We start from the raw sequence: 18,389 nt of genomic DNA on the forward strand, positions 1-18,389 counted from the left end.
CCGTGACCGCTGGCCCCAGGAGTGTCAAATACACGTAGGGGGTGGCATCTGAATGCCTGTAAGGCAGGGGCAGAAAAGGATTATTTTTGTAGTCAGCTGAAGCTTAAGAGCAGGGATGGGAAAGGGAAAGAAGGACTAAAGAACAGGGAAGGCTTAACCTGGGCAAAATCTGAGTGACAAGAGAGACTTCAGACCTTCAGTGAGTCTGAAGCACTCACTACCTGCCAGTGCTGGTCTAAGCATTTCACATGTCCCAATTCACGGAGCCCTTCTGCCAGGCCTGCGATGGAGGCAGGAGTCCCATTTTGCAGAGAAAAAAACTGAGGTCAAGTGGCTTGCTCAAGTTCATGCCTCTACTAAGTGGTGGAAACGGCATTTGACTCAGGCTGACTGGCTCCAAAGCCCACGGGCCTCATCTCCCACAACAAGCCAATTAGCCAAGGGCTTGGGTTCACCGAAGCGTGCTCCCGTCGGGAGAGTTCTGCGCCATTTCTGTGATTCCCCTATGGCTGCCGACTGCTGACTGCCGGCACCTGGAATGGGCAAGGTTGGGAGGCTGCTGGTCCTGGGGTGACAGAAGGGAAAGCAGAGGAGGTGCCCCAGGGGGCAGCCTGAGGTGTAGGTGCCGTGCGGGTGGAAAGGTCGGGGAGACAGGTGGAGGCAGCTGTCCGGGTTGGGCAATCCGCCAGCCCACGCAGGCTGACGGCCCGGGTGTGCGGAAGACTCCTTACCCCACCTGAGCCTGTGCTTGAGCATCAGGAGGGGACACTGAGGCAGGATAAGGGGCAGCAGAGTCATCTGAAGCCCAGGCTGTGTGTGGGAGTGAAGGAATGAGCCCCTGAGGAGTCTTCCCCCAAGTCAATCTGGCCCCCCTGGGCTGACCCTTGCCCCCAGGCCTCGTGTCCCCAGGCGTGACACCGGCCCCCAGCTGGGCTATGAAATGAGCCCAAGGTAAAATCCCTCCGTCAACCTACTTGAACTTATGCACCCAGATGACGACTGACTCCAAAGCTGTACCCTGGGGAGGTGGCACTCTTATTCTGCAGGCACTGTTATACCCAAATGGTTTCTGGCCTGCCCGGGAATTGCCCTCAGAGCCCCGATGCCTGCCTTCGGCTCTCTGCAGTGGTGGCCTATCAGCTCTCTGAAGGGCCAAGAAGGCAATGGATGCAAAGGACCCAGAACAGGGCCTGGGATCTCATGCATGATGCTCGAGAGGGCTTTCGTCACTATTAATACCCCCCCACCACCTGCTCAGACAGCCAAAGGTCATTGCCAGCTGGGGAGTCCCATTTTGTAGCAAAAGTATGATCGTGGAGTCGAAAGGGATGAGTTCTCTTGGGTGACTCCTAACTGGGCTCACAGGGGATGGAGTGAGGAGACTTCTGTAGAGGGACAGCTCCTAGCTGGTGTTGAAGAAGTGGGTGATGGGCTCTATTCTGGAGGAACACATATCTGTCACACCTTCCACATGCCATGCGGCTCACCCCAACGTGGCAACTGGCCCAGCCCAGGGAGGGTCATTCTGGTCATTCCTGGGTTGCCTGTGGGGTTACTTTTATTGTCACAATTAGTCATAATTCATCATAACCCCAAGCTTGACCTCTCAGACTTATAAAGCGTGGCTCTTCCAAAAGGGTCAGAGATGAATGGAGGAGGACATGGGAGCCCTGAAGCAGGAGAACACGAGTTATGTTAGGAAATAATCCTTGGAGTTCTTTCTTACTTGCCCTGGAATCCGTTCATGGATCCTGTGCTTTTGGAAATAGCCCGGTGCCCTTCCTTAATAACTGCCACAACCATTCCCATCTAGTTTTCCCCAGATGTCAGGCCATCGTTTCAACCAAGTGTGTCCTGGGCTTTGACCTGAGAATGTGGCACAAACTCAGATTTTTTTTCCAACAGTGGGCTGGCCCTGGCTCAGTCATCTGCAAGTCAGTTGGTATTTCTATGGATTTCTGTAGCCACACAGACAGGCCCATCTGCCTGCACAAGGACTGCTTCAGAGCATCCTGCAGCAGAGGGCACACGGACACACAGAACCCCAGGTGGTGAAGCCTTGGAACCAGCAGACCTAGGGCCAACCCCGGCTTCCACCTGACCTGACCCAGGCCCGACCACCCCAAGCCCCTCTCCTCCTGCGGAAAATGGCAGAAACCAGGATACGAACGTCTCGTATAAGATAGATGCTCAATAAATCTCTCTCCATGTGGAGAAGCTTGATAAGGGAAGGGGAAAGAAACCAAGCCCTGGGCTCATTGCCTTTGTGTAATGAGGACCGGGGATGGACAGGGAGAGGAGGAGAAAGGGAAGGAAGGAGGGAAGGAGGGACAGAAAGCAGCAGGGATGAATGAATAGGTAAATATACCAGCTTCCTGTCCTCAGGTGAGTTATTTAGCTTCCTTGAGGCTCAGTTTCTGGATCTACGAAATGGGGATAAGAGCACCTACCTCATTTAGTTGTCTTGAGGATTAAAAAAGACAGTGTACAAAAAGTAGCTAGCACGGAACGTTACTTATAGCTCCATGGGGATAGCCACCACCATTACCCCCTGCCCAGGACCCATTTCTACTTGGCATCTGGTCCCCTCTCCTTTTACTCTACTCACTGCGCATAATTACTACAGATGCATAAACAAAAAGGTGAGGCTTCTTCTCTTGCTTTCATTTCAAAAAGCATCAACGACTTCGTTGTGATGCCATGAATAGCGTGAGACGCCATCTGACCGTGAGATGGTGTTTTTAACATTCGCGTGAAGGAGAATGTGGGACGGGCCAGTCCCCGTGAACTGGGGCAGTTTCTGGGGCTGGCACTATTTATAGGCTCAAGCAAGAGGCGAGCCGAATGTGGTGATTTCTCTACCAAGGCCGTGCTTGCAAAACAAGAGTCTGTGGCCGTCAGGAACCGAAACTGAGTCAGAAGCAAAAGTGACCTGTGCTGCTCTGATTTTCCTGCCTGTGACAGAGCAGGCTCCAGGGCGGATAAGCAGGTCACGCAGGTGTTTGTTCTCAAGCGCTACGCAGAGCAGCACGCTGACCCAGCGTGGCGGGGGTGGGGGCGCCCACAGACACTTCCCATCGCTCGCTCGTTACGATCAAGAGGACTCATAATTTTGTCTTCCCGGTGATCCAGACAGGGCCACTCTTCCGAAGGCCACATTTGTTGGGCAGGACTGCTCAACAGGGGCATTCTGACTTTTCAGAAAAAGGCCAAAGTCAACATCAGAAAATCATCTTTCTGGTCTGCAATAATAATAATAGCCGCTTTTTATCAAACCTTCCCGTGGGCCGAGCACCATAGTCGGTGCTTTAGGTACATTGTATCTTCACAACCCTAGGAGGCAGGTGTTTACTCCCATTTTACAGATGAGAAAACAGAACTCCCAGAGATTAAGGGAAGACCCACCCTGGGATCTGTTTACCCTGGCAGAGGCTCCCACAAGCACCCTCCCTGCTTCTCCCCCGTCTGCATCCAGGGACCTCACGTTGGTAGCTTGAAATCGATCACAGTAGGGGTATTTACAAGGTGGAAACTGGCAAACAGTGCAAGTCACGCCCCTCCTGTTTTTCTCGTCCTTTTAAAGACTGCTGAAGAACTGCCTGTCAAATATTTGCCAGCCACCAAGTGGGCAGAGCCAGGAGTCAAATAGAAGTCTCTCTCCTCGGGGTGCCTGGGTGGCTCAGTAGGTTAAGCGTCGACTTCGGCTCAGGTCATGATCTTGTGGTTCATGAATTCGAGCCCTGCGTCGGGCTCTGTGCTGACAGCTCAGAGCCCGGAGCCTGCTTCTGATTCTGTGTCTCCCTCTCTTTCTGTTCCTCTCCTGTTGACACACATACACACACACTCTCTCTCTCTCAAAAATAAATATTAAAAAAGAAAAAGTCTCTCTCCTCAAGCTCAAGTTCACGCTCTTTCCAATTCATTCCCAGGAGCAAACGGGCTCTGTCATGGAGCCCCATGACATCAGGCTGGAGGCAGTGGTTCCTCAGGAAGCCGAGCGGCTGAGAGAAGGCTGAACACGAACAGCCCAGGTCTCTTGCACCTCCGTCCCGGACCTCCCGGGAGAAGCCCGGGTATTGCTAGTCAACACATCGGAGTCCTTTTCCTTGTCTGTGCAGAGCTAAAGATTCAACCGAAATGACAAGAGCTGACTAAGCTGGAGACGGGTTTTATGAGGTAATAATAATGTGCTCTTATAAATGGCACTTTTCTTCTTCAAAGCGTTTTATAGCCATTTACTAATTAGTCCTGGGCTGTACTCTGTACGCAGGTACAACGCGTGACGATTGGCTGAACTAGCAAGAAGTGTTTAAAAACACACAGGTGACTGTCATCCATTTACAAGCACCGCTTGCTTCTGTTGCTGTCAGGGCAGAGGGGAAACTCACAGATGCTGGTTTTGAATCCTTAGCATTTGCCACACGAAGTGGCTATTGTCACCTTCGGTTGTTTGGTTCCTCCTAAGAAAATCAGCCCAAACCCTCCCCCTGTGGTAAGGGAGACGCAAGTCTTTTTAAGATTCATATACTCCTCGTGCTCACAGACCTATACATGGCACATCATCCTTCTCTGGGAAAGAAAAAAGTGTGTTTGTTTTACGAGAGAGATGGGGACGTACGTGAGACACGGCACTGCGGGTCCAGAGCCGGGAGCCTGGGTCGAATCCTGACCCTGGCACTGACTGGCTGGTGGTTGTGGGCAACTCACCTAACCTCTCTGTTCTTGCTTCCTCATCTGTGGAAACCTCTACTCAGGGGCTTACTTCACAGGTCTGTGGTGGAGATGCTGAGACGAAGTGTGTGACAGCACTTCCCAGGCACGCCGTGCCTTGCTTGGCAGGCGTGTGGGTGTATCGTCAGCAGCCTGGTGGGCCTGAGCAGATATGCACCCCTAGAGGTTGGCAGGGGCGGGAGGGCCATTCCCAGATCACACGGCCCGCTGCCAACTGGTGTCACTACTGACTGGCCGCTTGAAGTGCCGAGGGTCCAGGCCACGTGACCTGACCCCGCCCCACAACTACCAACCACCCTCTGCTGGAACCGGAGCTGAATCCCCCAACTGGGTCTGAAGCCCTGACTCAGTCGAGTCTTGGCTCTGTGGGCAGTGAGCCCTACCCATGCCCCTCCACGGGGTGGGGGGGCACAGCCACAGCAATCCTGGGCGACAGCGTCACGGAGCAGAGAGAATGAGGCTTGGCCCCCAGTCGCACGGAGGGAGAGTGGACTGTCAGCCGGCCAGGGGCAGAAGAGGCTCCAGAGTGGTCGGCTGGCTTTGGGCTCAGAATAATCATCAGGGGAGTTTTATCACAATCCAGATGTCCTGGCCCTGATGGGTGAGAACTGATCCAGCAGAACTGCAGGGGCGTCCAGAGCAGCGGCTCTGAAAAAGCTCCCCGGGGGGTCCTGAAGAGCCAAGTCTTTGTATTACGTAGAGAAGGGACTTACTCAAGGTTACACAGCCAGCTGCTGGCAGAGCTGGGGTGTGGACACAGGGCACTGGGCTCTTCTCTGTCATGGGAGTTCCCAAGGTTTCAGGGCAGGGGGCAAAGCACCCACGCGGTGTAAGAACCCAGAGCTGGGCGGTCCTCCAGCTGGTGGCTGGCCGGGGCGGGGGCTCTGCCCCAGCCATTCCCCTCCCTCCTGGGAGCTGGAGAATACAGGAAGGAGAGAGATCCCTCACGGGCCCCCACGAGGGCCCTGGGCTGGTCCCCTTTCAGGCTCACATGATAAAAGGGGAACCAAGGGGAACAGTGCGAGGCCCCGTGAAACCCTACAGGTGGGCTGGGGCTTCACCTTCGCCTGGGAAGGCAGGTGGGTGAAGTACGGGTACAGGCCCTGCAGGCCAGCTGCTGGCTTCTCTCACCTCGGTGCGTAGGTCCGACGTCCCGTGTTGAAAGCCTTCAGGATGGGACAATGCTAAGCGAAAGTGGCAATCTTATAAAGTGGTCAGGGTGGCTGTACTCAACTTGTGAGGGAGCTAAGAGAAGTCGTGTGATGGTATGGAGAGGCCTGGCCCCCAACTCCAGGCTTGCTCCCATCCCAATTTGCTGGGAGAATTTCTGTAGCTCTTGGGTCATAGTTCTCTCTGTGTACTTAAGGGGGCGGCAGGGGTGAAGGGCTGGGGGTGGAAACAAGAGGAGTCCTGACAATCCATAATCCATAAATACAGGAAAAACGGAACTTGCTCAGGGTATCTTCCCCAGCCGCCAGGCCTGAGCCTGGATATCACACATACGCCAGTGATGGCCCAGAGCACCCAACCTTTGTCTTCCTGGTAGGATTTACACCAGGCCGCATGAGCCCAAGTAGGCCTCCTATCAGCCTAGGGAGGGGTGACGTGAGAGAGGGAAGGACGGATTCACTGGCTGATTCAGCAAACTCTACACAGGGCGCCCACTCAGGGAGCTGGAGGGGTGGGGGTGGGGGTGCTGGGCCCAGTTGTTCCTGAGCCCCAGTCTTGGGCCTGGCTTGCTGGGTGGCTGAAACCACGCAGGGTGGTCAGATTCATTTAGGCAGCACCTTTCTCGATGGAGAACTGCCCCAAGTGGGAAACGTTGGGTGTAAAACGTGCACGCACACGCACACACACACACACACACACACACACACACACACACTCGTGACACTAGTTTTAGGGACAAATAAAAGCAAAGGGGGGTTTAATGTTAAAACTTAAACAAGGTCTTGGAGACAAAGGCTTTCCTGGAATAAGGGTGTGTGCATTTGTGGTGTCTTCCTTTCCCCGGAAAAATAGTTTGTCATAATTTGTGATTTTATTTCTTCCAACTAGAAATATACTGAAGGAAACAAAGAGGGAGCAGCCGGAGGTGGGGGCCAGGTTGCCGCCGGCCAGCTTCAGTTTGGGTCCCAGGCGGGGTGTGCAAAGCCGCTGTGTGAGCAAAACGCTGCCATGAAGGCATTCCAAGCGGCTTCCAGGAAGCCGCCATATGTGCTGACACGCATGTGGACAGAGCAGTCTGGCTGGCCGCTTCTCAAGACTGGTGTTTCCTAGAGCTTTCCATTGGCAAACGCTGCCTCCTGGAACTGAGGGACAAAGGTTTTGAAATAAGCCCTGGTGGGAAAGAGGGGGAGAAAAAAGTTGTGGTTAGCACAAACAACTTGAAAAAAAGTGCAACTCAGAGCTTTCAACCTAACTCAGAACAGTTGTTATTTATTGTTCGTGCATCTGGGGTTGGATTTCCCTTCCCTGCTGATGCAAAGCCCTCTGGATTTTTCCAAGGGAGGTACACACAGTTCACTACTGTGCTATCTTGTGTGGACATTTCAAGGGCCCGTATGCAGACCTTCCTGGCGGCCAGTTCCTATTAGACATCAGTGCTCAGTCTCCCTCTGCTTTTCCCGGGCCAAAGACGGGCCTGATCCCCGTGACAAGCCAGACAGTGGCCAAGTCAGCCACCCAGTCGTTTCTGTGACCTGAAGTATAAAGAGAATTGTACTCTTCATTCAGTTGGATGAGACAAAGAGGGTCTAAGAAAATGGATTTCTAAGCGTTCCATGGTCTCCACTTATTTCCAAATATATGTGCAGTTTGGTCTACTGGAAAGAAAGCCAGGCTGGATACCAAGAGAACGTTCCTTGGTCAGTCACAGTCTGGCGACGGGATCTGGGGCAGACCGTCTGGCCTTTCTGGAACCCAGATTCGAATCTGTAGAGACAGGCTCCACGTCCTACATGGGCCCACCCTGCCAGACACGGTATGCGGTGCAAGGGGCTTCGAGGTGACCTAGACGGGGCCCCTGCCGCACAGGAGATCCCAGTTTACAGGAGAAGACAAACACATAAACAGTGCCAGCCGAGGCGGTACGGGCTCCTGCGGAGGCACCGTGAGGCACCAGGCTCGCACCGTCAGTGACGGTGGAGGGGGAGTAGGCATTAGGGGTGTTCTAGGCAAGAAACAGCCGGAGCAGGGACAGGGGGCAAGGCGTGGCTTGCTGTGAGCTGGGAAACTCAAAGCTCTGCCGTAAGACAAAAGGTGAGGTAGGAAGTGGAGGGGCGGGGTAGGCGCCCTCGGCCCCTGGTCACCCAGGCTTGCCTCCTACTTCTCTCTCCCCACCCCTGGCTCACATGAGGGCAGGGTAGTCACACCTTACTTATCCAGAGCGGCTCATTCAGAATGACAACATGAACTAGGACGGGCCACCGAGAGGCCCTGTCACTACCAGTACCACAAAGGCCGCAAACAGGGCTCCCACGGTGCAGGGGTGAGTGGCCCTACACGATTCAACAGGCCCTGGGGTCCCACAGTGCAGTTACAATGACACCTGACTGCCCTCCCGCTGCCCCAATACCAAGTCAACTGAAACTTCTTTCCAATGTCGCCACTGTGTCTGGCTTTTGCAGGCCTGGCCTCCGCGGCCTCAGTGTGGCCTTTATGTGCTGCCTCCTCTCTCAGGAAGCTCTTCTCCGGCGTGACATCCCACATCCTAGGTCTCCTACCTCCCTTCTCCTTGCCGCGCTCCCCGGATGAGCTCTCTCACCGGGACCCTCCCATCTTGGCCCCCCCCCCCCCCGCCCCCCTCACCGCCCCAGCCCCTCACACCCGGTGCCGTTCTCAGCCTCGGCCTCCTTAGCACAGAAGCATGCAATCTGGGCCCCTCCGCCCTCATTTCCCTCCCAGACTTCCGGCCCCACGTTCCAGCCACCTGCGGGACACTGCGATCTGGACGTCTCTGTAATTCAAACCAGTGTGCTCCGAACGAAGGGCTCCCCGATATTAGGTCTTTGAACTTGCTTTGGCCCATCTGTGCTTCCGTAACAGAACCCTGTTTCCACGGCTCCCATGGCTCCCTAAAGCCCTGCGGTGAATTCATCCTGATGTTCTTCCTCCTCCTCCACAACGTCCCTCCGTCCTTTGTGACACCCCCTGACTCCAGGTCTTACTACCTTTCAACAGAGCTGCTGCACAAGGCTGTTTCTCCCCCCGGGCACGGGCTTGCTTCACCCTTCTGCTGCAAGTAGAGACCTTTTCTTCGAGTGCGCATCCCTGTCGCTACCCCAACCACGACCCTGCATGTTCCCCGGACTTGCAGCCTGGCACTCCACGATTGTCACTATCTGGCTCCGACATGTTAAAAAAGCTGTGTTTGCCCTTCCATTCTGGGGCGCATGCACCCCTCCCCTGGGAAGCTAAGAAAGCTAAGGATCCTCTTCCAGAAAAATTGCAGGTATGCCCTCCAGCCTCCTGGAATTGGGGGAGGTCACAGACTCCCCGACGCCCACGCATGGCCCAGGATGCAAGCCCCCCGCTCCAATCTGGCCCCCTGCTCTTCCTCACACATGCCATTTTCCACCTCTGGGCTTTACTCGTGCTCAGGTCAAATGTCAAGTCCTCCCTGGCTACCAAGAGGTTCTCTCCCTTTGCACTTCTCCCAGCATCTGTCACGTACGCTACATGTCATACTTGCCGGGCTGCGCGGTGGGCCCTGGAAAGCAGGGAGCACATCTTTCAGTGACCCCACAGGCCATCCCGTCGACAGCATCCTCAGCTGGCCCCTCAGCGAGACCTTCACGGCTGTAATTAAGGTAACTACGGATGGCCACCGGGTTGCAGGAGGCGTTAACGCATGTCCATTGCACGCTGTTCGAGAAGGTGAGAGAGTAGCCTCAGAAGGCAGACAAATGTGACACGTAGGCACCGAAGAAGAGACTGCAGTCCGTTCTCAGACTTCCAATTACGCCAACACTTTGAAGGATAGAGCAGCCTCCTCCATCCACATCCTGCTTAACACGGGCCTGAGCCGGCCACGCTGTCACTGTCTCTGGGACCCGTGACCTCAAAGCCCTTTCCTGCCAGTTGCACCACCACAGTTGTCCTGATGGACAGGAGGGGCTGCGTGGGGTCCAGAGAGCCACAGACCTAGAGTGAGGCTGGCAGGGCATGCGAGGCCCTGGGCTGTGTCTCCCACCGCGAGCAGGGGTGACGGGTCCAACCTCACGTGACGCTTGTACGGGACAGTGTAGGAAGGGATCTTGTCAACTGTCTGCAGCCACCCAGTGTGTGGGCCACTCCTTCCCCACCCATGTTTCATTTGCTGCTGTTCGCCCAGCGACATGCATGTGTTCACTGGAAGACAGCCTGGTGGCCCATCCTTGACAGTCAGCGATTGACAGGCTGCTGCCGACGTCCACGGTACTTGCTTTGCTGCCTGAGGTGTCCTGTGGAGCACAGCCAACCCCAGAACCACTGGGCAGGGTGGTGCCCCCTCCCCAAGTTACAAGTCGGCCCCCCGAAAGGCACCCGATGAGTGGACGACACTGGCTGGGCCTGGGGCCCGCCCCCTCCCTCCCTCTCGCTTCAGGTCCAGAGTCCCACGGGTCCCCAAACAAATCTGATCGGCTGTTCTTCCTCGGAAACTTCTGGGGTAGGGGCTGCAACACTACCAGCTCCTTAGACCAAAAGGTCTTGGCAAGAGGGAGCAAGCTTTAGAGTTAAGTTCTTTCCTTCTTCAGAAAGTTCTAAAGTTTCCTGTTCTGTCCTGGGCTTTCCCTCCAGGGCGAGCTGTGTGACGCAAAGGGGAAGCAGTGTGGAGAAGGGCTATTTAAAGGCATGAGGCTCCCGGCTGTTGTCAGCGGGCGCTGCCCCACTGGGCTCCTCACGAAGCCAGTTCAGGGAGAGGGAGGAGGAGGAAGGGGAAAATGACAACTGGCTCCCACCCATTTATAGATTTATTTTTTTTAAAGTGCTGTTTTCATTTATTTCACTTCTTATCAGAGAAAATGGAGAAGTGCCCAGGGTATAGCCTGCCAAAGGCACTAGTCATCTATCACCTTTTGAAAAACTCTTTGACCCAAAGACAAAACGTATGGCACGCTTTAAAGTGTAAGTGTGCAGCAAGGTATGGGAGGGGAGGTCTCCTCGCCTCCGCGCTAACTGGCCGGGAGGACCCGTGGGGAGAGAGGCCTTGAGTCAGTCAAACTCATCATTTCTATTCACGCTGGAAGGGAATTTATTTTTAGACCAAATTCGAGCTGAATATGCCTTAGGACAAAGTAAGGTTCTGACCTTCTTCACTGGTCTCAGTCCCTCTGCTGCGGGTTTTATAAAATCACAGCTCGGTCCAATCCCAGAGTCTCAAGTAGGAAGAATGAAGCTTAAAGAACGGACCCCAGGCTGCGGCTGGGTAGGTTTTCCATGAATTCAGAGCAGGAGTGGCTACCGGCCAGGCCTCGGCTCCCGGGCCCGACAGGGAGTGCGGCAGACAGACCCCTCGGTCCAGGAGTCAGGGAACGGGCGCTCGGCAGGAAATCTCTTCCCTTCTCGAGGAGTCAGATCCTTCATCTACAGAGCGGAGCCCTGTAGGCCGTGGGCTGTGAAGGCTGCGGGGGTGAGTGTCGTGTGCGCTCCGGAGCCAGCACACCTGGGCTCGAGGGCCGACGCTGCTCTTTACTGGCTCTATCGCTTGGGCAAGTGACTCAACTCTCCGGCTTTAATTTCTTCAACTACAAAAGCGGAAAAATAACCTTCAATTGCCTTAAAGGGTAATCCTCGTGAGGGTTCAATGAGATGGCCCAAGTGAGCACTTGGCCTGGTGCCTGGCGTCATAGATGATCAGTAGATGTCAATGGTTACCGTGGGGACGAAGCTGGGTCCGAGGGGAGAGGCTCTGAGTCTGTGGGGGCAGCAGAAGAGGGAGCCCCTGTGTGGAAGAAGAGGACATAGGGTCCTTGCCCTCGGTTCATCCTTTCTGTCACGGCTTGTTGGATGATCTCTCGCTTATCACATTGAGCGGGGCAGTCGGAGGGACAGAGATGGCCAGTCTCGGGGGGGGACACCCAGCCAAACTTTTCGGGACACGGCGCGTCTCTTAAAATCCAGTCCGGAGGTGCCAGCGGCACGCTTGGGTTATCTAAGGATGGGCTGTGCGGTCACAGCCACCGGCACCCTCTTTGTCTTCTGCCCAAGCTGCTGGCTGTGTTCCTGTGTGTAGCTCTGGTCAAAGGCTTGGTCAGGGAGGAAGCTGCAGCCGTGAACTAGAGGGATGTTTAAGAATCACAGGGCTCTGGCGGCCCGTGATGGGGGCGCCCAAGTTGGCTGGGTCCCCACACAGGCCTTCTGTTCAGGTCACCAGGTATCGTAAGGGGTAGTCCGTGGGTCAGGCGGAAAGAGTACCGAACCACGGAGACATGGGTTCTAGTGCAGGCCTTGGCTTGTTGTGTCATCCCGAACCGGGACTCAGTGTCCTCACCCGGAACAGGAAGATTTATACCTGATGGTCTCTTAGTGCCACCTACTTATGGTTCTGAGACGCCCACGTGACCTTGAGCAAGCCATTTAACTTCTTTGTGTCTTGATTCTTCACCTGTTCAGTGAGGGCCCCAGCCAAGCCCGGGGCCCAGCGTGTCACAGGCGGTGGCAGTGCGGAAAGGCGGTAGTGGTGGCTGTTACCATCTGCGGCACCTTTTCACAAAGACAGGGTCAGCGATGAACACTGCAGGGCCCTGAGGAGACGTTTAGTGGCACCACAGGCAGCGCACGACAGGGACGGAAGACCAGTTCCCCAGCCGTCCCTGTGCCGTCCCGAGGGGAGGCTCCACAGCAGGTTGTTAATAACCGGCGTGTTCTGGGGAAGGGGTTCTGGAAAGTTATGACAGGGACCATTAGGGAAATCTACAGATGCCTTCGGGTGAAGGTATTTAGGAACTGTGTCCAAAAAGGGCTCATCTATAGGGGTTTTCCCCACGGGAATTGCAGTTCTGTATTTATTCAATGGATATTTTCAAACGAATAAAAATCCACATTTGAACATGTGAACTGATATGGCTTTAAGAAAATTATAACAGAAAACAAGGCCCAAACGGGTTAGGGACTCTGGAGAAGGGGAAGGGGCCCCGTGGAGCGGGTGAAGCATGGCTATCAGTGTGGCAGGAAGCCCCGCTCTCTGTCTGCAGGCAGGAAAACGCAGGCTTAGTGAGTTCACGTGCCCAGTGGTGCCCTGATCCTGGTGCCACTGGGGCACATCTTCCCACATGCAGGAGACCCTGGGGTCTTGCTGCCTTCAGCCTTGCTTACTTGGGACTTTGTATTGTATAAAAGCCTAAACGATTATCTTCTTCCAAAACAGGGCTTGGTAGTCTCTTTTTGGAATTCGAAAATCTTTTTTCTCTGGGCAATCATGAGATGAGCCTTAGGATGTCTGCCAGAGTCAGGCCAACGTGGTGGTGGAGAGGGGCGGGGTGGGAGAAGTGGTTTGGGGACACGACCCTCGTTGTCAGGAAATCAAGGAAATATAAATCAAGTCAGAATGCATTTTTGCAAAGAGAGGCAAGTTCCAAAACATCTAAGGCCCATTTCTTTCCCCACTTTTCTGCTGCAGCTGTGACTTCAACTGGCACATGTTTTTAATCAGTCATATGAAAACCGATTGTGGTCTGAAAATCAAAGCAGTCCTGTAAATAGTGAGACAAAGTCCTGCTAATCATTTCTCGTGGTCTTGCCTGGTCCTCATTGTCCTGGACGGGCCACTGTAAATACTGACTCATCTGAGGTTACTCTCCTCGTGTCAGAGGAGTCAACCTTAAAATAGGATCTCTACAAAGAGACCTGCGTCTATTCCAATGCCCTTCACCCCAAACCCTCCAAAGGCCCCTGTGAAGTCTGCCCATCCGACTCTGGGCGCCTTGGTGGGCAAGGGACTGGCACAATGGAAGCTTATTTTGTAGCTGCGCCCCAGGCGATGTCCTCCTGGCTCTCTGGCGTGGGCTCTAGGAACAAACAAGTGGTTGTAACTGGTTCACACAATCTCCCTAAATGTGTCGATCCTTGAGCACGGCTGCTTCGTTTTTAGGGGGTCTGAACTTGCAAAACAAGAAAATCAACACGCTTGAGATGCAAAGGCTTGATATCTTGCTGGGAACACAGCATCACGAGCTCACAGTTTCGGGCGGCAGCCCCCACCCCCAGCTGGAAGCAATCTCCCCTCCGCTGGATTCCACGGCACACCGGGCCTCCAACCTCAGGCCCAGCCATGGTCTGACTCGAGTCTGGAATGTTTAGATTGGTGTCTAGACGATGTCTTGTGCAGCTCGGGCTCCTCGCCTGTGAGACTGCCGACGGGCTGAGACTGTAGTCTCAGTATGTGTTGAATTAAATCAAATGCTGTTTTAGGAGGACTTCAACAACCAACCAACCGAGATCCATTTCTAGACATCAAAGTATTGGGATGGAATCTGGCTCCTTCTAAATCACAGGGTATTTTTAAATGCTTACTAAAATGATCAAAATTACCTAGTGGTTCTCTCTCCTTCTGAGGCCCTCCAAGGAGGCCCTCTGGAGCCTGGCCAGTTCCTTTGGGCTACAGAAGCTTGCAGCCAGCTTCTGCAACTGCAGGAGTGAGGCCTTGTCCCCAGGGCTGCAGGTATCTCTGCCCCCTTGGAACCCTCTGGCACAGTGCATGAGAAGGCGGCCAAGGAGGACAGCAGAGGTCAGCTGGCCAAATGAGAGGGAGGGACGGGTAGTCCTTATGGGCTCCTGAGCCTCCCCCAGCCACAGGGCTCCCATCCTCCACTGGGCCCCATCTCTGGGGGCACACATCCGTCACATTCCAACCGTTCTTCCATAGCCACCACACACTCCTCGACGGCAAGACAGTCATATTCAACCGCCTTCTGGCATCCCAGGTTTGGTGTGGGGCTCAACACACAGCAATGCAATAAATATTTCTAACGAACGTAGACATTTGGCTTCAAGACGTACTTTAGAATTATAACATTTTGGAACAAAAGGAAATCTCAGAGGTCATATAGTCCAATCACTACAGGGAAGGGAAAACTGAGAGCCGGAGAAAATGGTGGCTCCTCTAACACAGCACACGACAGTCACGGCTGTTAGTACAGGTTTTCTCTGTAAGTCTCTGGACAGCAGAATTTAGGGATGGTTCGTCCTTACTGCCCAGTGGTGCTCACCTTCCTGTGGGCCTCACAGCAAGTGAATGCTAACTTGGTGCATGAGTGAATGAAGTGCCCACGGCCAGCTGGAGGCCCTGGAGCTAAGGGGCAGTGCTCACATTCCTCTCAGCCTGATGCTGTTTGCATCCTGAACCTATTTGATGAGAGGCTGGGAGGAGGGGGTACCTTGTGGCCACTGAGAAAGGCCTGGGCCCCTGGGTGGGGAGGGGGCTGAGATGAAGGGGTGCACCTGGCTGGGCTGAAGCCGGACAGCAGGTGTCGGGGCGGTGGGGGGGGAGGGGGCCTAGGGAGTGTGGCACTGCCTGGGGACCCAGAGCAGAGCCACAGTCCTGTGCTCATCCTGTTTCCCTCACTGTGCCTCAGATGGCAGGTGCCTCGGCGGCGGGCACCGGTCTTCTGCTCCCTCTGCCCAGGGCTGCACGAATAGGAGCTGAGCGCTGCTCCCACGGATGGCTGTGTGGATGCCCGTGAAGGGTGTCGGGATCCCTCCACAGGCCTGGCCAGGACGAGAGCTACTCCTATGCTCACCTGTGCTGGGGAGACGCTGACCGCCCATCTGATGGCAGTGAGTCACTGCCAAGGTCACGGATTACTCTCCCCTTCTTAGTCAGCAAAGGGGGAAAAACCAAAGGATAGACCTCAAAGAGGAAGTGCTCAGGGTCCCAGCCGAGCTGGCCATGCGGAGTGGGAGTGTGTGTCCGAGGCCCCAAGTCACACTCCAGTGGGGATTGTGCCTCAAGGCTCCCCCTCAGCACTGCCAGGCATCAGCCTCCGCAGGAGAGTGCCAGACCCCCACAGTGCCAGGGAAACACTTAGGAGACTGACTCTTTGGGGCATAAACAATCCTGGCCTCCCTAGAGAGTCTCCCTGGAGCTTTAAAGTGGTGTTTGCCTGGCTGTGAGTTTGGGTTCTCCACTTAGACTCGGCATCTGGAGGCTGCAGCTCATGTCTTCCGTGGATGCCCGGGCCCCTGCCTGCTGCTTCTGGGCCCAGCTTTTCATCACTCCAGCTCTCTGAGTATTCGCCGCACCCCTCCCCCCAAGCTGGGTGTTCACAGGTACCCCTTGCAGACCGAGAGGAGGGGCAGCAAGGATGGCCAGGGTCCCTCTTCTTTCTATTCTGATCCCCCTGCCTGGCAGCTGAAATAAGATCCGCAGACATCTGGCTCTCGGGGCTCACAGATGGGAGAGCAGCGATTCCAAAGGAAGGAACTATTCAATGGGAGAGGCTGCCCGAGGCCCACCATCCCTGCTGGGCTCCAGGGGCCTTGACAGAAACTTCAGGTGGGCTATGCTGGGCTGGGAGCGTAGCGAACTTCTCCAGCAGGCTGGCAGGAGGCAGAACCGTGGCAGGCGGGGAGCCTTATGGGTCCTCTCAGTCATTCTGAGGGGCACCGCGGAGGGTGGGGGGGAGCACGGGGGAGGAGCCCACCTGCTCCGTAGGGCTCTTTGCACCCTGCACCAAGCCCGGGGCCCTGTGCATGCTGTGCACGGGCAGCTCTGGCCCTATGTGCCAGCTACAGAGAGCCAGGGCTGGAAGGAAATGAAGGACACACAACGTGGGTAAATGAGATCCACACGTGGTATCAAATGGGCTGGTTCAAATGATTGGTATCACGGTTGCAGTACGTTGTGAAATCAATTTAGTGGGTCCCAAGCAGCATTAACGTGAATCAAAATAAAGTCAGAGTGTATCACATGTGGCGAGGGGAAACAGTTTTTCACGAAACTTTTGTTTTAGTTATAAAGACAGAATTAGGTTATAAAATAAATATCTTCCCGTGGATTGCGGTTAAAAAGAAAAACAAAAACAAAAAACCTGGAAGCCATAAGTATTAAAGGAGGGAGGGTGCCTGCTACGTGCTAGACTTCATGCTATTTGTTTCCATCTATATTATTTTACGTTTAACTTCTCCTGATGGGCCTACTGCCGGGGAGGTATTATTATCTCTGTTTCTGCCAATGAGAAATCTATGATTCAGAGACGCAAAGCAGCTTTCTAAGATCACGCAGGTAACTGGTGGCAATGCTATTTATAAATCCAGAGCTGCTAGCTGCTGGACTCCAAAGGACACGTTTTTTCCACACCGCCATGGTTCCCAGAGGAGAGAGAGCTAGAGATGGCGTGTGGAGGACGGGGCCCTACCTCTGGGGCTGCCGTGTGACACCGAGTCACTCGGACTCCTCTTTGCGTTCGGGGATTTCTCCAGTGCTCTGCTTTGGCGATCCTCCTCTCCCAAGCACCAGGTTAGCTACATTTGGGTCTCCTCCATTAGCACCGAACGGCCGACAGCCCAGGAATGAATTCAGAGAGTTACTTACTGCCAGCTCACATTCGTTCTTACAAACCCCTGCTAAATGGCCCTCCCTCTTGTAGGTTTATGTGTCTAGAGGTGTTGACTGGTACCTTTAGTCCCCCTCTAGGGACCTGCATCGGGTGGCTTTTCAGTAGAATCATGACTGCAATGACAAGGGACAAAGGGATGAGTTTGGCCTCCCTCTCGCTTGTCCCTCGGGTTCCCGGAAGTACTAAAGCACCTGCGTGAAGAATGAGGCCTACTCTGAATGTCCGCGAGAAGGAAAAGAAAGTACGGGGAGGACATGTGCAATCTACCCAGGTGCACATAAGAGGCATCATAAATGTTCTCCAAATAATGAGCCCCAGAAGAGCAGAGGGCAGAAGGTCCTTTAATAGTGAGGTCATTTGAGGGGCGCCTGGGTGGCGCAGTCGGTTAAGCGTCCGACTTCAGCCAGGTCACGATCTCGCGGTCCGTGACTTCGAGCCCCGCGTCAGGCTCTGGGTTGATGGCTCCGAGCCTGGAGCCTGTTTCCGATTCTCTGTCTCCCTCTCTCTCTGCCCCTCCCCCGTTCATGCTCTGTCTCTCTCTGTCCCAAAAATAAATAAAAAACGTTGAAAAAAAAAAATTAAAAAAAAAAAAATAGTGAGGTCATTTGGGATCTTAAAATCTCCAGGGTTGTTGAGAAGTACGATGTCTGGAAAGTGCTATAAAATGGGAGGTATTATTATCTTGACATAATTGAGCTGTAGACTAGGAATGGGGAGGCCTGAAGTGTGATCCTGGCTCTGCTTCTTACTGGCTATGCGACTTGGGATGGGCCACCTCACCTCTCCGCACCCCACACTGCCTCATCTGGAAAGTGAAGGGATGGCTTCTGAGTTCACTTCCAGGTCTAAAACACTACTATCCACTCATTATTATTATTATTATTATTATTATTATTATTATTATTACTTTGGTAGCAATCCAACCACTTTAGCCAGAGACAGTGGCTTACGTGGAAACAGTAATTAATGAATGACCTCTCCCTGTGCTTTGCTAGAGGGGTTCTCTCAAAGCCTTAATAAGTATTGGCAGGGATATCACACATGTCTGAGGTTTCTAGATCTCGCCCTTTGTCTCTAGATCTGACATAGGACCCCAACATTGGGTGGCCAGCATCTATC

General features: G+C 54.1%; 1 protein-coding gene across 5 annotated transcripts in view; it reads right to left on the reverse strand.

Annotated features, from left to right (window-relative positions):
• Positions 1-6,641: 6,641 nt before the first annotated feature.
• The window catches only part of BABAM2 (BRISC and BRCA1 A complex member 2), a 393,896-nt gene continuing 382,148 nt past the window's right edge, over positions 6,642-18,389 (reverse strand). For 3 of the 5 annotated variants that reach the window (XM_042933377.1, XM_042933372.1, XM_042933373.1), the window contains 3 exons: positions 9,421-9,597; positions 7,304-7,433; positions 6,642-7,071 (listed from right to left, as the gene is read on the reverse strand). In XM_042933377.1, the coding sequence (XP_042789311.1) occupies positions 7,409-7,433; positions 9,421-9,597 (202 nt within the window). In that variant the 3' untranslated portion in view covers positions 6,642-7,071; positions 7,304-7,408. The remainder of the gene's footprint in view (positions 7,072-7,303; positions 7,434-9,420; positions 9,598-18,389) is intronic. The other 2 variants (XM_042933375.1, XM_042933374.1) reach the window with 2 other exon arrangements.

Source organism: Panthera leo, chromosome A3 (assembly GCF_018350215.1).
Source record: "Panthera leo isolate Ple1 chromosome A3, P.leo_Ple1_pat1.1, whole genome shotgun sequence".
Taxonomy (NCBI): domain Eukaryota; kingdom Metazoa; phylum Chordata; class Mammalia; order Carnivora; family Felidae; genus Panthera; species Panthera leo.